Source organism: Pristiophorus japonicus, chromosome 24, assembly GCF_044704955.1.
Source record: "Pristiophorus japonicus isolate sPriJap1 chromosome 24, sPriJap1.hap1, whole genome shotgun sequence".
Classification (NCBI taxonomy): domain Eukaryota; kingdom Metazoa; phylum Chordata; class Chondrichthyes; family Pristiophoridae; genus Pristiophorus; species Pristiophorus japonicus.
In genome coordinates, this window is record NC_092000.1 from 17,557,902 (window position 1) to 17,582,754 (window position 24,853).

At 43.1% G+C, this 24,853-nt stretch overlaps 1 protein-coding gene across 2 annotated transcripts in view; it reads left to right on the forward strand.

Annotated features, from left to right (window-relative positions):
• Positions 1-18,762, forward strand: part of LOC139237970 (A-kinase anchor protein 8-like) — a 33,066-nt gene extending 14,304 nt beyond the window's left edge. The window contains exons 4-13 of one of the 2 annotated variants that reach the window (XM_070867322.1): positions 791-1,250; positions 2,221-2,332; positions 2,635-2,663; positions 4,522-4,573; positions 5,395-5,461; positions 6,078-6,219; positions 9,815-9,920; positions 11,125-11,255; positions 12,644-12,739; positions 18,070-18,762. In XM_070867322.1, coding sequence (XP_070723423.1) covers positions 791-1,250; positions 2,221-2,332; positions 2,635-2,663; positions 4,522-4,573; positions 5,395-5,461; positions 6,078-6,219; positions 9,815-9,920; positions 11,125-11,255; positions 12,644-12,739; positions 18,070-18,489 — 1,615 coding nt within the window. In that variant the 3' untranslated portion in view covers positions 18,490-18,762. Of the gene's footprint in view, positions 1-789; positions 1,251-2,220; positions 2,333-2,634; positions 2,664-4,521; positions 4,574-5,394; positions 5,462-6,077; positions 6,220-9,814; positions 9,921-11,124; positions 11,256-12,643; positions 12,740-18,069 lie in introns of both variants that reach the window. The other variant, XM_070867323.1, reaches the window with a different exon arrangement.
• The last annotated feature ends 6,091 nt before the right edge of the window (positions 18,763-24,853 follow it).

Consider the following 24,853-nt stretch of genomic DNA (forward strand, 5'->3'; position numbering starts at 1 on the left):
CTTTTGCCCCCACCCTCGCCCAGCCCCCAAAGAAAAACTCGTGTTTACCTACACTATGGTGAGAATCCCAGGCTTATTTGTTATTTTACACCCTTTTTATATTGGCATATTTAACTTTTAAATGAACTCAAATTAAGCATGGATTCAACGTTAAGTGTTAACCGACGGTAATTCATTGATTAAACCAAGGTTAGTCTGTATCGCGCGGTTCTCTGTGCCAGACCATCGATCATCAAGGAACAAAACTTGGCCCTAGGTTTGGTTCATTGTGTTAGCGATGTGAATGGGTCTTCAGCAAGGAGTCATCTGCAGTGAAAGTGTGCTTAGTAATGTGGAGCTTATAGAATGTAGTCATTTATTTTTAAAATCTCCATTCTTTCCAGCAATTAGGTTAAATTTTTGAGGATGGCATCCAGCAAATGAACATGTGTGATGAGGAGGGCGGGGGCGGGGTGCAGAACATTGAACAGTTGACATGAGCCATTTGTCCTTGAAGGTTGCTGTTAGCCAGCTGTATTTTCCCCCCATTCCCATAAAGGAAAACTGGATATTGAGCAGGCTGATCACCTATTACTTAACATGTGTATTTGTCCCTTTGGTTGCAGTCAGCCATCCTTTGCTGCTGTATTTTAGATGTTGTTTACAAATGGAAAAATGAAACCTCAAGACACCATGATTACCTGAAAATATCCTGTTTAGTTTTTAGTCTGCTGTCACTGGTTGGCAGGCTTGTGCCATCGTCCTTTCCAGCTACTGATTAGATTCCTTGCTTGCTCTGCAACTCTTTCAGGTTTACACCTTATGAGTCCTATGACTCCAGGTCTTCAATGAATGACCATGATCCGTACAGATCTGGCTACGGCTATGGTTACGGTGATTCTGGACCTAATTATAACGATTCCTATGGAGGTCACTATGACCACTACGACAACTCCTACGGGACTCGCAGGGATCAGTACCACAACAGACACTATGGTAGCCAACGGGGTCAGAATTGGTCTAGAGACTGGGCTCCAAATAAGAGAGCAAACTGGAATGACCCCTACATGCAGCCTACAGGTTCCAGGCGGATGTCACACTGGAATGAGCTGTCAATGGGAGGCAGAGGCTTCAATGCTCCCACCTCCACCAGAAACCTCCCTTCGCTCTTCTCCCCAAACATTATCCCCATGGACCTGTTCCGAGTTCAGGGCTCGGGAAGAGCGTTTGGTGGCAGACAGCGAAGGAGAGACAAGAATCGAAACAGAGGCGTAAGTACCTTATTTTTTAAAATGCATTTTATTTTAATCCTTAGCCAATGGGTAGGATCAACAAAGCCAAGTGGCAGAATATTTTTTTTGCAGTGAAATGCCCATTGCCCTTTTTTCTTAGATATCCAAAAATCAGGTGTTCATTATGCTAACTTGCTTGACTGTAAATGTAATTTTCAAATCTTTAACCAGCTGTGGAAGAAGAATTTGTAGCTGTATTGGTTGAAGGTCCAGGTAAACATTTAGGTTTTCAGAAATTTTTGTGATTTTTACAGTAGTGCAGTGCAGTAGGATTGTCTTCAAAATAATTCACTCCGTGAAGTACTTTAGTATTTTGGTTTGATGGAAGACTTTGAAAGTCTTTCTTTTCTCCCTCTACTCTTGCCCACCTCCACCCCCATGTACCAGTGTCTATTGTCCACGAGTGAGCCAAGACGGTGAGTGTTGGCAAGGTACAAGCATCACTGGGTATTGACTGAAGGCCTTTCAAGGCAAGGATTGCACTTGGTCAAGGCTGATTCCTACTGCAACTGAGTTGGGAGACCGTCTCACATACTGGGATACTTGGGGGTGTGGGGGGAGGGGGGGTGGAGGAGGAGAGGCTTTCCTGGGTGGATGTTGTAAAGGTGCGCATTGCGTAATGAGCCATAGAAAGGGCCCTTTCAAGAGGGGAGAATGCAAATTACACCCTACCCCATCAAATGTTTTCTATTGTTCGGTCAATCATTGGGTACACTGCAGCATTTACCCGTATCTGCTTTAGATTTGCAGGTCAATGCGCTTCAAACCACATGTGGTGTAATATATGGCATATGCAAGCATTTATAATGGATCTTTCATCCTCTGGCTATAATTACCTGGTACTCAAAGATAAACTTTTACATCAGTAAAGATGGCCTTTTATTTGTCAAACAAATGTTGAGTTTTTAAGAACTTGATTCAAATGCCAGCTGTTTTTGCTTTGAATCAGAGAAAGAAGACCATAGCGGGTCCAGGCAGGAAGAGGAAACAATCAACAAGTAGCACTGAAGACCCTGAAAACAAGCAAGCAAAAACAGACGATGGTGAAGATTCTGATGCCGGTACTGTACACTGACTTGTTACTTGCTTGTTTAGACCTTTCATCCTGTTCATGGGGATGAGCACATGCAAGTTTGAGCCCTGGTTGAAGATGCTGAGTAGGGTTGCTGAATAAATGTAGCTTACAAGGGATGGGATCAGATCTGCTCCTTACCCTGAAAGCCAAGAGTGCGGTAAAGTCGCGATTAATATATAACTAGCGTAATAATTTAACAAGTAATAATTGCCATTGATAACATTGAAACCCATCTATGTTGAACAGACATGATAACTACTCAACTGCAATTGTTTTTGTTCCTTATAGAAGAGAAGGAAGACGATGGGGTTGAATCAGTAAGTACTACTTTCTCCAAAAGTATGTGAATAGGGTCAGGACATGTTGGGATTTGGTATAATTTTATACTTACTACCCAAACCCTAGAAAGAAAGACTTGTATTTCTATAGCGCCTTTGATGACCACTGGACAGTTCAAAGCACTTTACAGCCAATTAAGTACTTTTGGAGTGTAGTTACTGTTGTAATGTGGGAAAAATTAGTTTGATTAAGCCTGAAAAGAATTTTTAGGTAGGAAAGCAGGGGGAAAGCAGAAGATAGCTTAATGTGTGTGTTTGTTTTTTGTTAACTTGCTCTTTGGTGTCCGGCTTGACTGAGTGGCAGCACTCTGTCTTGAAGAAGGTTGTGGGTTCAAGACTTGAGCACATCATGTAGGATAACCTTCAGTGCAGTGCTGTAGGAGCTGCCGTTTTTCAATTATCTAGCACTATCTGAAGAGGAGCAGGAGAGGGGCTCTCCCAGTGTCCTGGCCAACATTTATCCCCCTTAACAGATCCTTGGTGATCGCATTTGTCTTCATTACCACAATGATGCTCTTAAAGTGCTACTTCAGTTGTGAAGCACTTTGGGACATTGCAAGGACATGAAAGGCGCTGTAATCTTTTGTGCTGTAAGATGAACAGTTTTGCATGCAATAAGCAGCATGTATGAATCTTTTAAATTGCACTGTCGTTGAACTGTCTGGTGTGGTGTTGGAGGTCTACGGACTCGTACAGTACTAGGTTCAATCCCTGATCGGTGCGGAGTTGCCTAGTTTAGAGGTGGATTCAGTTGGAGTTGGTATTCCCAAATTGGGGAGGGATAGGGAAATCATCTCGGGCGGAGGGTTGGAATGCTGCTCCAGGTGGCAAATGTATGTTTATGGATATTTGGTGAGAACAGGATAAGGCTTGGTTGCGATGCTCCTGTGCTAAAGTAGCTTACGGTTGAGAATCATGCTTGTAGAATGGCCATTTGAGCAAGGTAGCACATAGCCTGCATTGCCTGTGGAAAGTCTCATGAGCTAACTTCCCAGGGATTATTAACTAACATTTAATTGTAGTTACCAGCACTGTTGGAGATGGGATTTGTGGCTGCTATGATTTCTAACAGATTAATATATTGAGTCTGCAAGTTTACAAGAGATAACTTTACCTGTTGGAAATTGTTTGTAGTTCGGTAACTGTAAAATTGATTATGAAAGTTGTCCAACTTAAAATTTGCACAAACCATAAAAAGCGCTCTAATCAGAGTTTTATGCTGGAAAAGAGGTTTCAGCTCCACTACGTGTGATGCCCTGTATATTTACATTGCCGTGGTTTTCTTTGCCACAAATAACCAACTTGTGGCAAGATTGAATGGCAGCATTTTTTTTCAGCCAATTACTTTTCTCTCAATTGGTTATGGGGATGAATTGAGTCTGGGGCTGCAGGCTGTATTGTGTGGGAAATGGGGGCGGAAAAGGCTGCCTGTTGTCAATTGAATGTTAACTCATTGAAAATGTTGGAAACGGTGAGATAGGACATGTGGGAGTGAGGTTTGTGGAGGATAAGCAAAGAATGTGGTGAGATACTCCATTTATGCCCATCAAACTTGAGTATACTATAGTAACAGTAAGGGGTACTGTAGGTACGGTGCACTGGTATAATGGGGGGTGCAACTAGGGTTGGGTCTGTAGCACGTTATTGAATAGTTGGACGTTTACTCTGTATCTACCTTTGCTTTAACTGATGCAATCTGTGCTCAAAAAGAGAAAGTCATTCTCTAGTGTGCTTCGCTTGAGCATAACATTTATCTAAAGTGTATTTTAAAATTGTTTTATAATGAGTAATAGGGATTTGAAATTTTAGACTTTAATGTGGCTTGCATCCTTTTCAGGGTGGTGAGGACAAGGATTCAAGTGAGAAAGGAGAGAAGAAACCGAAGCGTTGTAAGTTTGACTATGGAATGGTGGTTTCTTCAGGGATTTATCTATAGACCTGATGGAAATGAGCTAGTTATGCATAGAGATGAGTAATATCAGAGTACTCCACCCACCATGGGATTTTGTATGTAAATATTGATTGGTTATACTCTCTCCATTCACCCTCTTGTTCACTCACACCCTCTAAGAGGTCAGCCTGGACTCAATTTACCTGGGCTTTCCTGGTAAATTTAATGATTTAGGACCCTGGACTGTGCTGAGTTAGTTTGTCTCGGTAGAGGCGTTCCTGGATTAGGGAAGAGAAAACTAGCCGAGATTATTGTCCGCATGTAGATTTCAGGTAAGGACCAGGGAGAGGGGCCACTGACGCTGGGGGGAATTTTCTGCAATGGCTTCTCTTGCAGCTCCTGCACCATTACCTCTGGAGTCCCCTCAAGAAACTATCCTGCCCCCCCCCCCCCAAATTTCTCAGCATGCGGCCCCTCGGTGAATTAATCTGAAAAGATGGCAGGTTTCACATGGACACCGATGATGCCCGGCTCTACCTCACCATTACCTATCTTAACACCACCCTGCCCCACCACACCACAATCTCTGTCTGACATCCAGTCCTGGACGAGCCAAAATTTCCTTCAATTTAACAATAAACATTTATCTAAGCCTGTAATACTTCACATGGGACATAATGCAGAATGAAAACATTGTGCTTAAATTACATTGTATTTCTAGATCTGCAGTATGTACTAAAACAGTCTAATAACTACAAAGCATACTTTCCACTTCCTGCCTATAACTGCCAACTAATCCTAGCTGCTTCTTTTAAATAGTTCCGACTATGCAAGAGAAGAAGAAGTCTGGCAAACCCAAGAAGAACCGTGACCGCCTCGCAGAGAGGTACTGATTAGTGATACCGTTGTAATACCTTTGGCCAGAATTCAGAATGTCTTGTCGAAAGATCCCATTTTACAACCCACCTGCTGTAAAAACATACAATGCTGGGATTTCTGTTCAGTGCACTTAAGAAAAGGTGGGAGCTGACTATAATTGTACGATCCCTTTCATCCCTCTTGCTTCAGGCGCTGTCTGCCCTCGCGAGGAAGAATTTAATGAATGCAGTTATGCCATACCCTAGTACGAGTTAACCGTGCTGTAAACTACTGGTTACAGAGCTGCTTCACTTATGCTGGGGAGGAGGAGGTAACTCCACCTCCTGTGGCTTTCACTTCCCTGCTGGAAGAGGGACTGGCTGTGCCTTTGGCATGTAAAACTTGGGCACTTGTCCAGGGTATTTTGTTTTGCCACTTCATCTGCTTCGGAGTAACCTCACCATATAATAAGTCCTGCATGACTACTTGCTGACTTTTGCGAGTCTTGAAAGTGCCAATGTAATTTCATTCAGTTTTTAAGTACACAAATAGCTCGGAAAGTGTAAATAAATGCTTTATAATTTCATGACTGTGGTCTCTGGGGCTGGATGCTTTCCTGTTAATCCTTCCTGGTTTGTTTGCAGGATAACGTATGCCTGCTCAGTCTGCAAGTTCCGTACGTTTGAAGATGAGGAGATTGCTGCTCACATGAAGAGCAAGTTTCACAAGGAAACTTTAAAATTCATCGGGACCAAACTCAAAGCTCAGACTGCTGACTTCTTGGATGTATGTATATTGCTGCCTTTTGAAATTTTCATTCTAATGTGGGATATCCAGATTGCAGCCTTGGGTTTTAGAATCTGTCATTTGTTGGTTTGCCCTGTTTCAAACTTCGGCTGGAGGTTCGGTGCTGTTACGTCATTGGTGAACAAATCTCAAAAGCAGCACACTAAGGTATCAGCAGCTTGAAATGTATGCAAATTAATTGAAGCATAGATTTAAGCCTTGTGCATGTCTCTGACAAGTGCACAAAAACATGATGCCTGTTGTCTTAACATTGCAACCAAGCAGCAGTTGCTTGTTTTCCTCCTCCATTCGATGTTTTCCCTTCCATTCCTTAAGTGGCTTTACCAGCATGCATTACTGGATGGTAATCGGGAGCAGAACCCCTGGCCATTGGTTCCTGCTAATTCAGAGGCCAGTTGAGTATTTCTTTGCCACTCTAGCCAATGACCACGAACTGTGCACTGACCACGAACTGTGCACTGACTGCATCATACGTGTGACCATGAGCAGTTTGAAGCACATCTGATGATTGGCTTAAGCAGTTGAGCTGTTGGAGCTTCAGAACTGCCTGTTAAATGGGCAAGTTTGCTCAGTCAGCTGAGCCACTTCACTTGATGAAAGTTAATGTGTAAAAATGGAGAATAGTTGATTTCTGGGAGTGTTGTGATGAGAGTCTGAGATCAAAAGTCCAAAACCATGAATTCTCAAAGCAATATTTCATAACCTTCATCTGATCCCATGAGAACATATAATTGCTTTCATGTTTTTTAAACAAATTGGTGTTTGTTTTTGCAGTTGGTCTTTGTGCAGTGTAATATGTTGATCATAATTCATGCAGACTTTTAAAGCCTCTTTCCCTGAAGGCAGTGAAACTGCGATAAACAGAGTTAGCAGTTGGTACCTGACCAACTTGGCCATTCTTTGCCTGTGGTGCAGTTTTGATGTGCTACAAGAACATAAGAAATAGGAGCAGGAGTAGGCCACCCAGCCCCTTGAGCCTGCTCCGACATTTAATAAGATTATGGCTGATCTGATCAACGACTCAGCTCCACTTCCCTTCCCGCTCCCCATAACCCTTTATTCCCTTATCGCTCAAAAATGTCTACGCTTTAAATATATTCAATGACCCAGCCTCCTCAATGGGGCAGAGAATTCCATAGATTTACAACCCTCAGAGAAGAAATTCCTCCTCATCTCAGTTTTAAATCGGTGGTCCCTTATTCTGAGACTGTGTCCCTTAATTTTAGTTTCCCCTATGAGTGGAAATATCCTCTGCATCCACCTTGTCGTTTCGATAAGCTCACCTCTCTTCTAAATTCCAATGTGTATATGCCCAATCTACTCAACCTATCTTCATAAGTCAACCCCCTCATCTCCGGAATCAACCTAGTGAACCTTCTCTGAACAGCCTTCAATGCAAGTATATCCTTCCTTAAATACGTAGACCAAAAATATACGCCGTACTCTAGGTGTGGCCTCACCAATACACTGTACAGTTGTAGCTGGACTTCGCTGCTTTTATACTCTATTATCCCCCTTGCAACATTCGATTTGCCTTCCTGATTACTTGCTGTACCTGCATACTCACTTTTTGTGTTTCATGCACAAGGATCCCCAGGTCCCTCGACTACAGCACTTTGCAATTTTTCTTCATTTAAATTAATTTGCTTTTCTATTTTTTCTCACAAAATGGATAACCTCACATTTTCCCATCTGCCAAATTTTTGCCCACTCACTTAGCCTGTTTATATCCCTTTGCATATTTTTTGTGTCCTCCTCACAATTTGCTTTCCCACCCATCTTTGTATCATCAGCAAACCTGGCTACATTACACTCTGTTCTTTCATCCAAATCATTAATGTAGATTGTAAATAGTTGAGGTCCCAGCACCGATCCCTGCAGCACCCCACTCGTTACTGTTTGCCAACCGGAAAATGACCCATTTATCCCGACTTTCTGTTAGTTAGCCAATCCTCTATCCATGCTAATATATTACCTCCAACCCCGTGAACCTTTATCTTGTGCCGTAACCTTTTATGTGGCACCTTATCGAACGCCTTCTGGAAATCCAAATGCACCACATCCACTGGTTCCCCCTTATTCACCCTGCTCGTTACATCCTCAAAGAACTCCAGCAAATTTGTCAAACATGATTTCTCTTTCATAAAACCATGCTGACTCTGCTTGATTGAATTATGCTTTACCAAATGCCCTGCTACTGCTTCCTTAATAATGGACTCCAGCATTTTCCCAACGACCGATGCTCGGCTAACTGGTCTATAGTTTCCTGTTTTTTTTTGTCTGCCTCCTTTTTTAAATATGGGTGTTATGTTTGCGGTTTTCCAATCCGTTGGGACCGCCCTAGAATCCAGGGAATTTTGGTAGATTACAACCAATGCATCTGCATCTATGCACTATTTCTGCACTGTCTCTTCACTATTTTAAGATCCTAGGATGCAAGTCATCAAGTCTCAGGGACGTGTCCGCCTTTAGTCCCATTATTTTACTGAGTACTACTTCTTTAGTGATGGTGATTGTATTAAGTTCCTCCCCTCCCCTCCTATAGCCCCTTGATTATCCACTATTGGGATGTTTTTAGTGTCTCCTACTGTGAAGACTAATACAAAATATTTGTTCAATGTCTCAGCCATTTCCCTGTTCTCCATTATTAATTCCACCATCTCATCCTCGAGGGGGCCAACATTTACTTTAGCCACTTCTTTTTTTTCCTTTTTTTATGTACCTGTAGAAACTCTTACTATCTGTTTTGATATTCCATGCTAGTTTACTTTCATAATCTATCTTCCCCCTCTATCATTTTTTGAGTTCTTTGCTGGCTTTTAAAAGTTTCCCAATCCTCGAGCCTCCCAGTACTATTGTGTGCCTTTGTTTTCAATTTGATACCATCCCTTATTTCCTTAGTTAGCCACAGATGGTTATCCCTTCTCTTACTCTTTCCTCCTCATTGGAATATATTTTTTGTGCGAGTTATGAAATATCTCCTTAAATGTCTGCTACTGCTCATCAACCGTCCCATACTTGAATCTGTTTTCGCAGTCCACTTTAGCCAACTCTGCCTTCATACTTTTGTAATCGTCTTTATTTAAGCTTAGGACACTGGTTTGAGATCCTACTTGCCCTCCTATGCGACTGTTAATGCATCACACTTGAGCCTGGTTCTATTCACGTGCACACCTCCAGCAGGGATCACTAGTTAGTCATCAGAAATGTAAAATGTGATTCCAGCCTCGGGCCAATTATGCTTTACCCTCGACTACGATCACCACAGATCAGCGAGTGTAACTGTGACCTACCTGGTCTGTATGCATCAGCGACAATTCAGTTTGCCATTGAGCAATTGGGCATGTGTCAGCCAATGTTCCCTGCAAATCTTTTTCGGTGCGTGGGCCCTATAGCACATTGTGTGGCCCATTCAATTTTTTGCGCATGCGCGGTTATTTCTATTGTCAAGCCGGTGAGCGGCCTGCAGGGGACACCCAGACTGCTGTGTGGCTGCGCAGCTCCACGGGAACATTGGTGCCGGCTGTCTTTTATAACTCGTGCTTACTCAGGATCTGTGTGCATTTTGTTTCAGGAATACATCTCGAACAAGAACAAGAAAACGCAGAAACGTCGGGAGCAGATTGGAGATGAAACTATTCTGAAGAAGCAGCTGATGCAGCAACACGATGTGCTCCAGGGTATGTCAGAAACAAATCCTGATAAATGGCCATTTGCATTTAATTATAGAGATTTTTTTCCTGTAAGTCATTCTTGTGCGAATATGCAACCGTGCTGAAATTCACTTTAATCGTACTTTTTATTTCTGAAATGATTTTGTCTCGTTTCTTACTGTGATGTAACGAGGTCAGGCAGTCTGAGAATATGGAAAATATACACACTTGAGGTGCTTTTTTAGATGTTGGGCAGAGAGGAGGCAGCATCATCCTGTCTCTCGCCCATGTGTTTAATGGTGATACTGGGTGCAAAAGGAGGGAGGATAGCCCTTCTACAGTATTGATGCCCCTTGTCTGGATCATACATTTCAACTCAAATTATTGTTTGCTGTGAAATAGTCTGTGCAGGCATGAAGCTTGGTGAAATAATTTAAAGCAGACTAAATTAAAACTGCAGCTAACATCTATGAATTCTGGTATTGAATGTGGTATACCACTTGCGGTGACATTCATAACTATGAATTATTGGTGTGTACAGAATCTGAATGAGTGGGACTCCCCAACTACATTTAAATGTTAAAACTGGATTTGTCTTAATCTTTGTTGCTTTGAGTCCCTTTTGAAAGCTGGGTTGTTGATGGGAGCTGGAATGTGGGGAGGGTCTCGTCCAAATATGTCTAGTGCTGCATAATGGATAATAATGGTGTTCTGGAGCTTGTTGGCTTGTCTTGGGAGGTACAGAATGAATTTCCTCTTTTCCCATTCCCCCTTCCCCCCAGTTTTTGACCTACAGGAGTTAACATTACTAGTGTTTGAGAGGTGGAGGGATGCCCTGTCCAATGGATCAGGTGATCATTGGGCCTGATGTCATCTCAAGCCACTGTGAAGGTTGTGCATTGTGATTGCTAGATAATCTCATCCTCTCCCTTAATGTGAATGTTTGTTTGTTTTTAATACTTGCACTATGAAATACAATTGTCACTTTAATGCGGTCCTGCTACTTTCCTAGAATGTCTTGCTTTTAGGAGAGGCATTGTCTGCTCACCTACTGCTGTGAACGTATGTTTGGATTCTGCGTAATGTGTTTTGCAGAGTATGTACAGAAGCTAGTGTGTGTAGCCATTAGTTTTTGTATCATTGCCACAGTAAGGCTCCCTTTGGCTAGAGGGTGTCTTCCCTCTCGTTTAACTTTATTTTCTCTAGCATTGACCTTTTTATTCTGCTGCAGGTATTGGTATGGAGCAATGCATGAAAAAAGTGGAGGCAGCTCATTGTATGGCTTGTGATCTGTTCATCCCGATGCAGACTGGCTTCATCGGACAGCACTTGAGGTCAGCTGAGCACACCAGGAATCGCAAAGTAAGTGATGGAACAGCTTCAGGACCGGGAAGACTCTGAGCTATTTGGAGAGGGAAGGAGGTAGACAATGAACAGATAGACAGCAAATAGATGCTGTTTGTGCTGTGGGACGTGGGGATTTGTCTTCTCCCTTTAACAGCTCCATGGTGACGCATGCTAGGTCCAGTTCTGAATGGCAGCGGTCTTTCTGTATCAGACATTCTAAATGCGTAGCTCTGGATTGTAAGTGCCCAGATGTTGTTCTGCCATTTGGAATCGTCACCAGCCTAATTTAGTCTTCACTTGGGTAATTGAGTGTACTTCCAGCAGCTGACTGTGGATCATCAAGGGTTGTGTGCATTTCTGGCACCGGAGGGACTGGAGTGCATTATTACCCCCCGGCAACCAAATTTTAATTTGATTTTATTTGTTTTAAAGTCTAATTTACTTTAAATGCCGGTTTTAGTGTCCCCCTCCCCTTTTATAGGGGGCAGTTGAAAAAATATGATTTTAGTGCCCCAAAATTTAAAAAAAAACACACAAAAAAGGGCCTCGAAAAATGTTTGGCGTGTCTCCCAGATCAGGGGGCACTTGATTTAATGTTTATTGTTTACTTTTTCTCCCAAAAAGAGTTGTGTGCATTTCTATTGCTCCTGAATCATCGGAACCACTTTAGTTTAGCATCCCCATTGCTGTCTGGCTGTGGTGAGAGAACTCTGGCATCAAACTGCCTCTGACTTGGTGCATTTAACTATGCTGCCTGGGAGCTCGAGTTTAGTGTTCATTGAAATGGGTTTCTTTCTGAAATTTGGAATTTATTTCAGCTGGTGGGATCCATTGACAATACGGCCAACTACTATCCCCAAAATCAAGGCAGCTACTGACTCCGCCCAAGCAAAAGGGGTGGGAGTGTTTCATTTCCAGCAGAAATGGCAGTGAAGGTGTTTACAATGAGGCTTAATTCTGTCAGAGATCACCCTTGTTTTGTGGTAAAATAGGCTATACTGATGCAATGGAACCTCTATAAAACTGCCTTATTACTACTAAAATCTGGCAGATAATTGACTATATAATATTCTAGGCATTGAAATGTACTGCAGAAATGCTGTGTAGTTTTAATGGCAAGAAAATGAAATAGAAATAAAAGGTACTTGTTGTTTCAAAGTCTCAATTCTGGGGGTAATTTGGTGAGCAGTCAGGAAAGTGAGAAATGGAGTATACACTGCTACTCATAATTGTGTCCACAATTGCAGTTTAATCACATTTTAGATGTGTTTAAAAAAAAAAAATACATCTGGATAAATAAAGATTTGATTCTGTGCCATAGGTATTGTATTGAAAAGCTGCATAGTCAATGAAATACCATCTTTTATACGGTACTAACTTGCTACTATTGCTTCCCTTACCAGTCAGCTATTGAGAGAGCCAAAAAGGGTAGTCTGGTTATTGCTAAGAGCATCCTGAATAACACCAACATTGCAACAATGCTGGAGAAATATGTCAAGGTAAGGATGAAGTGTTGTGTTTTCCTTTAAAGGCTATTTGTTTTTTGTGCTCGGCTGAGGATGTTGGTGTCAAGAAGAAACATTTCTCACTGTGTCTATGTCGAGCATTCCCAGGTCAGGCTTTGCACAGGATTGATGTGGGGCAAAGTTCCTTGAATTGTTCCAACAATGTGGTACAGCGCACAACTCTGAGCAGTGTTTCCTAACATGCCAGACTTCTATTTTCTGAGACGAGCAATTTTTTTCCCCCCTCTACTTAATTTGTGCTCAATTTCTAACCAGTTCTGTACTGGAATCACGCCTGCTATGAAATGGATTGTGCAAGCCACGACTGACTGCCAGCTGTGACTCACTCGCTCCAGAGACTTGAGCACAACAATCTAGGCTGATACTCCAAAGCAGTACTGAGGGAGTGCTGGACTTTTGGAGGAGCCGTTTTTCTGATAAGACTTTAAATGGGCCCTATCCATCCTCAGGTGGACATAAAAGATCCCACGGCATTATTTTGAAGAAAAGCAGGGGAATTATCCCCGGTGTCCTGGCCAATATTTATCCTTCAATCAACATCGCTAAAACAGTTTATCTGGTCACTATCACAATGCTGTTTGTGGGAGCTTGCTGTGTGCAAATTGGCTGCCGCATTTCCTACATTACAACAGTGACTACACTTCAAAAGTACTTCAGTTGGCTGTAAAGCGCTTTGGGATGTCCTGAAGTTGTATAGTGTGCTAATTAAATGCAAGTCTTTTAAACAAATTTTACACAAAATTGTAAAGCTTGGCAGAGGGGATTCTTTGACCCTAATGTGGATGAGGCCAGTTCTGAAGTGAGAAGGAAGCATTTTGTCCTGTCATCCAAGGTCTCTAGTGTGATGTTAGGTGAATTTGCACCTGGAACTTCACACTCTCCATTGATGTCAGCACGGCTTAAAGTCAGGCACATCCCATATAAAAGGACAGAATAACCTTGCCTTAACTTCTGAGTTGTATCCCCATAGAAAGCACGGACGGGGGTCATTTTGGCCCATCGTGTCTGTGCCGGTCGACACAGCTATCCAGCCTAATCCCACTTTCTAGCTGAGCCAATTTTGGATCCAACTTGCCACGTTGCCCTGGATCCCATGGGTTTTTACTTTCGTGACCAGTCTGCCATGTGGGACCTTATCAAAAGCCCTGCTAAAATCCATATACACTACATCAAACTCACTATGCTCATCTTTGTTACCACCTCAATCAAGTTAGTCCCTTAACAAATTCATGCTGACTGTCCTTGATTAATCCATGTCTTTCCAAATGAAGATTTATCCTGTCCCTCAGACTTTTTACCAATAATTTTCCTGCCATTGAGGTTAGGCTGACTGGCCTGTAATTACTCAGTCTATCAGATGGTATGTTGCCTCCCTGATGCAAGGGTCAAGGATGTCTCCGAGCGAGTGCAGGACATTCTGAAAAGGGAGGGAGAACAGCCAGTTGTCGTGGTGCACATTGGTACCAACGACATAGGTTAAAAAAAAAAGGGGAAAAGGTCCTACGAGACGAATTTAAGGAGCTAGGAGTTAAATTAAAAAGTAGGACCTCAAAAGTAGTAATCTCGGGATTGCTACCAGTGCCACGTGCTAGTCAGAGTAGGAATCGCAGGATAGCACAGATGAATACATGGCTTGAGCAGTGGTGCAGCAGGGAGGGATTCAAATTCCTGGGGCATTGGAACAGGTTCTGGGGGAGGTGGGACCAGTACAAACCAGACGGTCTGCACTTGGGCAGGAACGGAACCAATGTTCTAGGGGGAGTGTTTGCTAGTGCTGTTGGTGAGGAGTTAAACTAATATGGCAGGGGGATGGGAACCAATACCGGGAGACGGAGGGAAACAAAAAGGAGACAAAAACAAAAGACAGAAAAGAGATGAGTAAAAGTGGAGGGCAGAGAAACCAAAGGCAAGAAACAAAAAGGGCCACTGAATATAAAAGGGCTGCAGGAGGGGTAAAAACTAAAAATCATGGCTTAAAAACTAGGATGAAAACACTCTACCTAAATGCACGCAGCATTAGAAATAAAGTAAATGAGTTGACGGCACAAATCATTACAAATGGGTATGATTTGGTGGCCATTACAGAGACATGGTTGCAAGGTGGCCAGGACTGGGAATTAAACGTACAGGGGTATCTGACGATTCAGAAAGATAGGCAAGAAGGGAAAGGAGGTGGGGTAGCTCTGTTAATAAAGGATGATATCAGGGCAGTTGTGAGAGACGATATTGGCTCTAATGAACAAAATGTTGAATCATTGTGGGTGGAGATTAGAGATAGTAAGGGGGAAAAGTCACTGGTCGGCGTAGTTTATAGGCCCCCAAATAATAACTTCATGGTGGGGCGGGCAATAATCAAGGGAATAATGGAGGCATGTGAAAAAGGAACGGCAGTAGTTATGGGGGATTTTAACCTACATATCGATTGGTCAAATCAAATCTCAGGGGGTAGCCTGGAGGAGGAATTCGAGGAATTCATAGAATGCATACAGGATTGTTTCTTAGAACAGTATGTAACAGAGCCTACAAGGGAGCAAGACATTTTGGATCTGGTCCTGTGTAACGAGACAGGAAAAATAAACGATCTCCTCGTAAAAGATCCTCTCGGAATGAGTGATCACAATATGGTTGAATTTGTAATACAGATTGAGGATGAGGAAGTTGTGTCAAACGAGCGTACTATGCTTAAACAAAGGGGACTACAGTGGGATGAGAGCAGAGTTGGCTAATGTAGACTGGAAACAAGGACTAAACGGTGGCATAATTGAGGAACAGTGGAGGACTTTTAAGGAGCTCTTTCATAATGCGCAACAAAAATATATTCCAGTGAAAAAGAAGGGCGGCAAGAGAAGAGATAACCAGCTGTGGATAACCAAGGAAATAAAGGAAAGTATCAAATCAAAGACCAATGTGTATAAGGTGGGAAACTAGAGGATTGGGAAAATTTTAAGCAACAGCAAAGAATGACTAAAAAAGCAATAAAGAAAGGGAAGATAGATTACGAAGGTAAACTTGCGCAAAACATAAAAACAGATAGTAAAAGCTTTTACAGATATATAAAACGGAAAAGAGTGACTAAAGTAAATGTTGGTCCCTTAGAAGATGAAAAGGGGGATTTAATAATGGGAAATGTGGAAATGGCTGAGACCTTAAACAGTTATTTTGCTTCCGTCTTCACAGTGGAAGACACAAAAACCATGCCAAAAATTGCTGGTCATAGGAATGTGTGAAGGGAGGACCTTGAGATGATCACTATCACTAGGGAGGTAGTGCTGGACAGACTAATGGGACTGAAGGTAGACAAGTCCCCTGGTCCTGATGAAATGCATCCCAGGGTATTAAGAGATGGCGGAAGTTATAGCAGATGCATTTGTTATAATCTACCAAAATTCTCTGGACTCTGGGGAGGTACCAGCGGATTGGAGAGTAGCTAATGTAACGCCTCTGTTTATAAAAAAAAAAAGGGAGGCAGGCAAAAGGCAGGTAACTATAGGCCGGTTAGTTTAACATCTGTAGTGGGGAAAATGCTTGAAACTATCATTAAGGAAGAAATAGCGGGACATCTGGATAGGAATAGTGCAATCAAGCAGACGCAGCATGGAATCATGAAAGGGAAATCATGTTTAACTAACTTACTGGAATTCTTTGAGGATATAACGAGCATGGTGGATAGAGGTGTACCGATGGATGTGGTGTATTTAGATTTCCAAAAGGCATTCGATAAGGTGCCACACAAAAGGTTACTGCAGAAGATAAAGGTACGCGGAGTCAGAGGAAATGTATTAGCATGGATAGAGAATTGGCTGGCGAACAGAAAGCAGAGAGTCGGGATAAATGGGTCCTTTTCCGGTTGGAAATCAGTGGTTAGTGGTGTGCCACAGGGATCAGTACTGGGACCACAACTGTTTACAATATACATAGATGATCTAGAAGAGGGGACAGAGTGTAGTGCAACAAAATTTGCAGATGACACTAAGATTAGTGGGAAAGCGGGTTGTGTAGAGGACTCGGAGAGGCTGCAAGGAGATTTGGATAGGTTAAGCGAATGGGCTAAGGTTTGGCAGATGGAATACAATGTCGGAAAGTGTGAGGTCATCCACCTTGGGAGGGGAAAAAAAACAGTAAAAGGGAATATTATTTGAATGGGGAGAAATTACAACATGCTGTGGTGCAGAGGGACCTGGGTTAGTTTGCAGGTGCAGCAGGTAATCAGGAAGGCAAATGGAATGTTGGCCTTCATTGCGAAAGGGATGGAGTACAAAAGCAGGGAGGTGTTGCTGCAACTGTATAAGGTATTGGTAAGGCCGCACCTGGAGTACTGCGTGCAGTTTTGGTCACCTTACTTAAGGAAGGATATACTAGCTTTGGAAGGGGTACAGAGACGATTCACTAGGCTGATTTGAGAAATGAGGGGGTTACCTTATGATAGATTGAGTAGACTGGGTCTTTACTCCTTGGAGTTCAGAAGGATGAGGGGTGATCTTATAGAAACATTTAAAATCATGAAAGAGACAGACAAGATAGAGGCAGAGAGGTTGTTTCCATTGGTGGGGGAAGACTAGAACTAGGGGGCACAGCCTCAAAATACGGAGGAGCCAATTTAAAACCAAGTTGAGAAGGAATTTCTTCTCCCAGAGGGTTGTGAATCTGTGGAATTCTCTGCCCAAGGAAGCAGTTGAGGCTAGCTCATTGAATGTTTTCAAGTCAAAGATAGATAGATTTTTAAGCATTAAGGGAATTAAGGATTACGGGGAGAGGGCGGGTAAGTGGAGCTGAGTCCACGACCAGATCAGCCATGATCTTATTGAATGGCGGAGCAGGCTCGAGGGGCTAGATGGCCTACTCCTGTTCCTAATTCTTATGTTATATTCTTATCACTTTCTCCCTTTTTTAAACAAAGGTACGTTCGCAGTCCTCTGGCACCACACCACACTGTAGCCAGAGAGGATTGGAAAATGATGCTTTTTCCTCTTCTCAACAACCTGGGATACATTTAATCTTGGCCTAGGGATTTATCCACTTTCAAAGCTGCTAAACACCTTGAGACTTCCTCTATCACTGTTAATTTCATCTAATATTTCACACTCCTCCATAATTGCAATATCTGCATCGCCCCTCTGTTGTGAAAACAGACACAAAGTATTCATTAAGAACCGTAACCATGTCTTCCGTCTCCACGCACGGGTTACCCTTATGGTCTCTTAATAGGCCCGACTCTTTCTTTAGTTATCCTCTTGCAATTGATGTATTTATAAAACATCATAGTCAATGCTAATACTGCTTGTCCAATAATTTTGCCTCCACAGGGTGAAAAACCATTCACAGATGATCCAGATGACAAGGATGAGGAGGAGGGTGGCATGCATGAGGGTGAAGGTGATGGTGAGGGTGATGGGCTCAATGATAGCACCAATGATGGAGAGAAGAAAGAGGGTGAAGGCGGAGAGGGTGACGGTGAAGGTGGCGAGGGAGAAGCCGGCGAGGGTGATGGTGATGGAGACGGCAACCTCGGCACTTCAGAAGAAGCGGTAGATAAAACTGAGGAACCAGTCAATGCTGCAGACGAAGAAATGGAGGCGGAGGCGGAGCCTGAAGCGGAAGACTTGGGAGGAGAGGAGGATGAAGCCGATGAAAGCAAGGACCCTGAAGAGCCGATTGAAGCTGATGAAGATAAGATTCTGGAGGGAGAGGATGATGCATTACCATTTGATACAGATTTAGAGTAACTTAGTGTGATTTCCTGAAAAGATGTGGACAAATGATTATGTTCCCCAGTCATTCTCTGCCGCTTATACTAGTTTTAACGTTTATCATTGTTTGACTTGCCAGTAGATTTGTGTTATTGCTGTACTTGAGTTCCAGCTGATTGTTTCATTAGTTTCATGAGTCTAGTAAATGCTCCCAATGTACTGTGCTGAATGGCTTTTCACAATGATGTAGACCGTAATCTCTCCTGAACCTTTGTGTGGAACATTTTACAATAAACATTCTTTCTATAATTGGACTAATCTGTTGATCGTGTTCAAGTGACCGTCTTCAGAACTACTTAGTGTGATAATGTAGAAGTTTGATGAAAGGTGTTTTTGTGGCGCTTTTGGGCTTTTGTAAACCAAGCCACTCCAGTTTTTAATAACACGAAATGCTGGAAACACTCAGCAGGCCAGGCAGCATCTGGAGAGAGGAAGGTAGAGTAAATGTTTCAGGCTGACCTTTGGTCAGAACCAGGAGATTTGCATGTGGACAGCTTATGAAGAGGAACTGAGCCAGGGAAATTGGGGCAGGGAGGGGTAAAAAGGAATGGCTCATGATTGGGTGGAGGTCAGGTGATAATGGTATGACGAAAGGAGGCAATAATGAAAGGAATATGAGAAATAAAAGTTGTATTGAAACCCAGAAGATGGATAAATGGTTCCAGCAGACTACCACTCTAGTTTATGTTGGGAAATGCTTAGTCAGTTATCTGATGTAAGCTCTGCTTGGCCCATGCCCCATACATGTGCAGAGTAATGTCCCTATGAAGAATCTGACCTGGATGATTGCCTACTACTACTTAAAACACAAAATGCAAGTCTTTCACTTACATATGCAAGGCTATTAATTGGCGTGCTTCCCCCACCCCTTGTCCAGGGCTGCTCCAGTGTGACATTGGCAAATACTGGGGAAGAAGATAATCTGTCCTTGTTAGTGCTGTTGCAACAAAACATGGGAGAGAACCACACACAAAGCGGGTGGGTGTTTGCATGCGAGTTGCAACTGAACCTGTCACAATTTTTAACTTGTGATGAACCTGGGGTTGTCATACAATGTATTAGATCTTTACCTTCTGATATATTCATTAATTTAAACCTGCTCAGTGATTTTATTAAATATTATTTCAATTAATATTTACAGGGCCACAAATATGACTGCATAATCCGATTATTGAATTTCAGTCTATCCAGCCTGATTTTGGGGGGGGGGGTGCGGGAAGACGGTTTATCTTCTGGTTTGAGATCAAAGGAATTTGTTTTCATTTAATCTACTCTGCTTGGCTTTCACAGTAGACCTATCTCTAACTGACGACAGGCATTTAACCCTCCAAGCCTCTGCCACTTTTCTTGGCTGCAATTTTCACTGCTGTCTTGGGAGGTATCAATGGGGTAAGTTGCAGATCCACAGATGATGGCACCTTTCCCAAGTAGCTGCTTTTTTCATGTATAAACCCAGACCAGTGGGTGGGGGGGGGCGGGGGGAGAGCGAGAAAGGCACAGGACATATGAACAGAAACTCCATAAATAAAATTAAACCAAGTAAATTTACAGAATTTCAAACTTCTGAATGTACAGCACATGATCCTTAATTCAGCCTCACAACGGATTTTGTGGCAATTCACCCGCTTGTCCATAACTGAGCTTTAAGCCAGAAGTCACCTCACAGTCGATCTAATCTGAAAGTGACTGCTGGAATTATTTAGAGGGGTTGTTTAAAGGTATAGACTTGCCCTGATAACAGGTCACCAGTGTTTTCTGTCTCTTGATTTGCCAAGAACTTGAAGCCAGGTTCAGCTGGCGATGGCCAAGGGGGTATGTGCATTATGTGATGCGTTACGGAGTCCCAATACATCAGAAGATTCCAAATTTGTTAGCTGATAAGCTATACAAAGCCCTGGTTAGACCACACCTGGAGTACTGCGAGCAGTTCTGGGCACCACACCATAGAAAGGCTATATTGGCCTTGGAGGGAGTGCAGCGTAGGTTCAGTGCAGAACAATGCACTAAGTTTGAGGGTTAAGTGACAGGTTGCACAAATTAGGTTTGTACTCCCTAGAATTTAGAAGGTTAAGGGGTGATCTGATTGAGGTTTTCAGGATATTAAGGGGAATAGATAGGGTAGGTAGAGAGAAACTATGCTGGTTGGGGATTCCAGGACGAGGGGGCATAGTCTAAAAATTAGAGCCAGACCTTTCAGGAATGAAATTAGGAAACACTTGTACACTAAGTGGTAGAAGTTTGGAACTCTCTTCTGCAAATGGCAATTGATGCTAGATCAATAGTTAATTTTAAATCCGAGATTGATAGCTTTTTGTTAACCAAAGTTATTAATGGATATGGGCCAACGAGTGGCACATGGAGTAAGATTGTCGATCAGCCAGGATCTCATTGAATGGTAGAACAGACTCTAGGGGCTGAATGGCCTACTCCTGTTCCCATGGGATACAAGTGCCACTGGGAGCAGTCCCTATTCAAATTACTAATGTTTAGGAAGCACACTTGTGTGAATGTTGGGTGAGGTAGGGGTTGGACTACATTGTGATGACCACCATAGGTTGTGGACAATCACTGAATTGGCTAGCAGAGGAGCTGCCAGCATTTGTGGAACAGTCCTCCAGTGAGAATTGGTGCCTTTTTGATTGAATCTGAGGGAAGTGGAAAATGAAATGAGTTTGAGTGCCCCAAGGTACAGTTGGGGTAGTGAATGTGTCAGACCAGGAAGATTGAGGCAGATTCCTCTTATGCATAGAAAATAGGTGCAGGAGCAGGCCATTCGGCCCTTCTAGCCTGCACCGCCATTCAATGAGTTCATGGCTGAACATTCAACTTCAGTACCCCATTCCTGCTTTCTCGCCATACCCCTTGATCCCCCTAGTAGTAAGGACCTCATCTAACTCCTTTTTGAATATATTTAGTGAATTGGCCTCAACAACTTTCTGTGGTAGAGAATTCCACAGGTTCACCACTCTCTGGGTGAAGAAGTTCCTCCGCATCTTGGTCCTAAATGGCTTACCCCTTATCCTTAGACTGTGACCCCTGGTTCTGGACTTCCCCAACATTGGGAACATTCTTCCTGCATCTAACCTGTCTAACCCCGTCAGAATTTTAAATGTTTCTATGAGGTCCCCTCTCATTCATCTGAACTCCAGTGAATACAAGCCCAGTTGATCCAGTCTTTCTTGATAGGTCAGTCCCGCCATCCCGGGAATCAGTCTGGTGAACCTTCGCTGCACTCCCTCAATAGCAAGAATGTCCTTCCTCAGGTTAGGAGACCAAAACTGTACACAATACTCCAGGTGTGGCCTCACTAAGGCCCTGTACAACTGAAGCAACACCTCCCTGCCCCTGTACTCAAATCCCCTTGCTATGAAGGCCAACATGCCATTTGCTTTCTTAACCGCCTGCTGCACCTGCATGCCAACCTTCAATGACTGATGTGTACGGGTGACATGACACCCAGGTCTCTTTGCACCTCCCCTTTTCCTAATCTGTCACCATTCAGATAATAGTCTGTCTCTCTGTTTTTACCACCAAAGTGGATAACCTCACATTTATCCACATGCTTGCAGTCTTTGTGTGATTTGTTAGAAACCCCTAATGTGTTTAGTCACCAGGAGGCAGCTACCAATTTGGTGAGCCGTGGTTCAGTGGGTAGTGCACTCGCTTCTGAGGCAGAAGGTCGTGGGTTCAAGTCCCACACGATTCTAGGCTAACACTCCACTGCTGTACTGAGGGAGTGCTGCACTGTCGGAAGGGCCGTCTTTCGGATGAGACATTAAACTGCGCGCTCAGGTGGAAGTAAAAGATCCCATGACACTTGTGAAGAAGAGCACGGGAGTTATAGGAAGCAGGAAACTATAGACCAGTGAGCCTAACATCTGTGGCTGGGAAAATGTTGGGGTCCATTATTAAAGAAGCAGTAGCAGGACATTTGGAAAAGCAAAATTCAGTCCGGCAGAGTTGGCATGGATTTATGAAGGGGAAGTCATGTTTGACAAATTTGCTGGAGTTCTTTTAGGATGTAACGAACAGGGTGGATAAAGGGGAACCAGTGGATGTGGTGTGTTAAGACTTCCAAAAGGCATTTGAAAAGGAGCCACATAAAAGGTTACTGCACAAGATAAAAGTTCACTGGGTTGGGGGTAATGGATAGAGGATTAGCTAACTAACAGAAAATAGTCGGGATAAATGGTTCATTCTCTGGTTGGCAACCAGTAACTAATGGGGTGCTGCAGGGATCAGTGCTGGGACCCCAACTATTTACAATCTATATTAACGACTTGGAAGAAGGGACTGAGTGTAACGTAACCAAGTTTGCTGACGATACAAAGATGGGAGGAAAAGCAATATGTGAGGAGGAATCAAAATCTGCAAAAGGACATAGACAGTCTAAGTGAGTGGACAAAAATTTGGCAGATGGAGTATAATGTTGAAAAGTGTGAGGTCATGCACTTTAGCAGAAAAAAAATCAAAAGCAAGTCATTATTTAAATGGAGAAAGATTGCAAAGTGCCGCAGTACAGCGGGACCTGGGGGTACTTGTGCATGGAACGCAAAAGGATATAGGGTACAGCAAGTGTTCAGGAAGGCCTTTATTGCAAAGGGGATGGAGTATAAAAGCAGGGAAGTCTTGCTGCAGCAATATATTGGTGAGGCCACACCTGGAATACTGTGTGCAGTTTTGGTTTCCAAAAGGGTATACTTGCTTTGGAGGCCGTTCAGAGAAGGTTCACTAGGTTGATTTCGGGAATGAGGGGGTTGACTTATGAGGAAAGGTTGAGTAGGTTGGGCCTCTACTCATTGGAATTCAGAAGAATGAGAGGTGATCTTATCTGGGTGCATGCAGAGAGGATGTTTCCACTGATGGGGGAGACTAGAACTACAGGTTATGATCTTGGAATAAGGAATTGCCTATTTAGAACTGAGATGAGGAGAAATTTCTTCTCTGAGGGTTGTAAATCTGTGGAATTCGCTGCCTCGGAGAAGCTGGGACACTTTTGGTCTTAAATTTATTTTGTTTTTTTAAACGATAAGGGGTTATGGGGAGCAGGTGGGGAAATGGAGCTGAGTCCATGATCAGATCAGTCATGATCTTATTGAATAGCAGAGCAGGCTCGAGGTGGCTGTACTCCTGTTCCTATTTCTTGTTATCCTAGTTGTGCTGGCCAATATTTATTCCCTCAATCAACATCACTAAAACGGATTCTGATCGTTATCACATTGCTGTTTGTGTACAAATTGGTTGCCGTGTTTCCCACATTACAACACTTCAATTAAAAAAAAATTACTTCATTGGCTATAAAGTGCTTTGGGATGTCCTGAAAGGTGCTATATAAATGTAAGTTTCTTTTTCTTTTGCTCACTGACCAGATCAAGTAATTACAGTCTATGCTCCCATTCCTGATATCAAGTGAGACTGCTGGAAGTGGAGTGCACCTTTGGGCTTAGCTATGATTGAATAGTCTGCCTACACAATTTTAAGCTTGTACCTTAATGGCCGTGGCCAAGCTGGGAGATGGCTAAGAAAGAAAGTGCTACTGCTGGTAAATCACTACTTTACAGAGGTTTATAGAAAGATTTCCTAGATTGAAGCTTTCTCATAATTGGATTTCTCCTGCCACAGTAGACCACAGTGTTGATGGGACCTTATACACACCCTTCTCTAAGGGAGTTTAAATTTGTTCGTGGACATGGCAAACATTGGGACTTCTGTAGTGATATTCGCATGGTACAATAACAAAACTAGCACAACGCAAGTATTGACATCTGGACCCAAGTTTGATTCATGGTCTGTGCCGATCACAGCCCAGGCAGTGAATGCAACACTGCAACAAGCCCCATCACTCTGACTAGAGAGGGGGAAGGGGATATCTTCCAGAGTTCCAAGTATCCAGTGACCCTTACGGGCAGGGGTGCAAACTGGATGAGGCCACAATCAGCTGTGACCGTGACATTCCATGGTTGAACAGCCTACTAATGCTCATTATGCCCTTGCCTATCTCAGTAATCTCCTCCAGCTCTGCCCCCCACCCAGATGTCTGCGCTCCTCTAATTCTGCCCTATAATCACTCTCCCATTGGTGGCCATGCCTTCTGTTGTCTGGACCTCAAGCTCTGGAACTCCCTGCCTAAATCTCTCTGCCTCTCTACCTCTTTCCTCCTTCAAGATGCTCCTTAAAACATATCTCCTTGACTAAGCTTTTAGTCACCTGCGCTAATTTCTACTTACGTGGCTCGGTGTCAAATTTTTTTACTGCTGTAAAGCGCCTTGGGACATTTCGCTACGTTAAAGGCGCTATAAAAATACAAATTATTAATGCTCATACCAATAGAGTGGACATT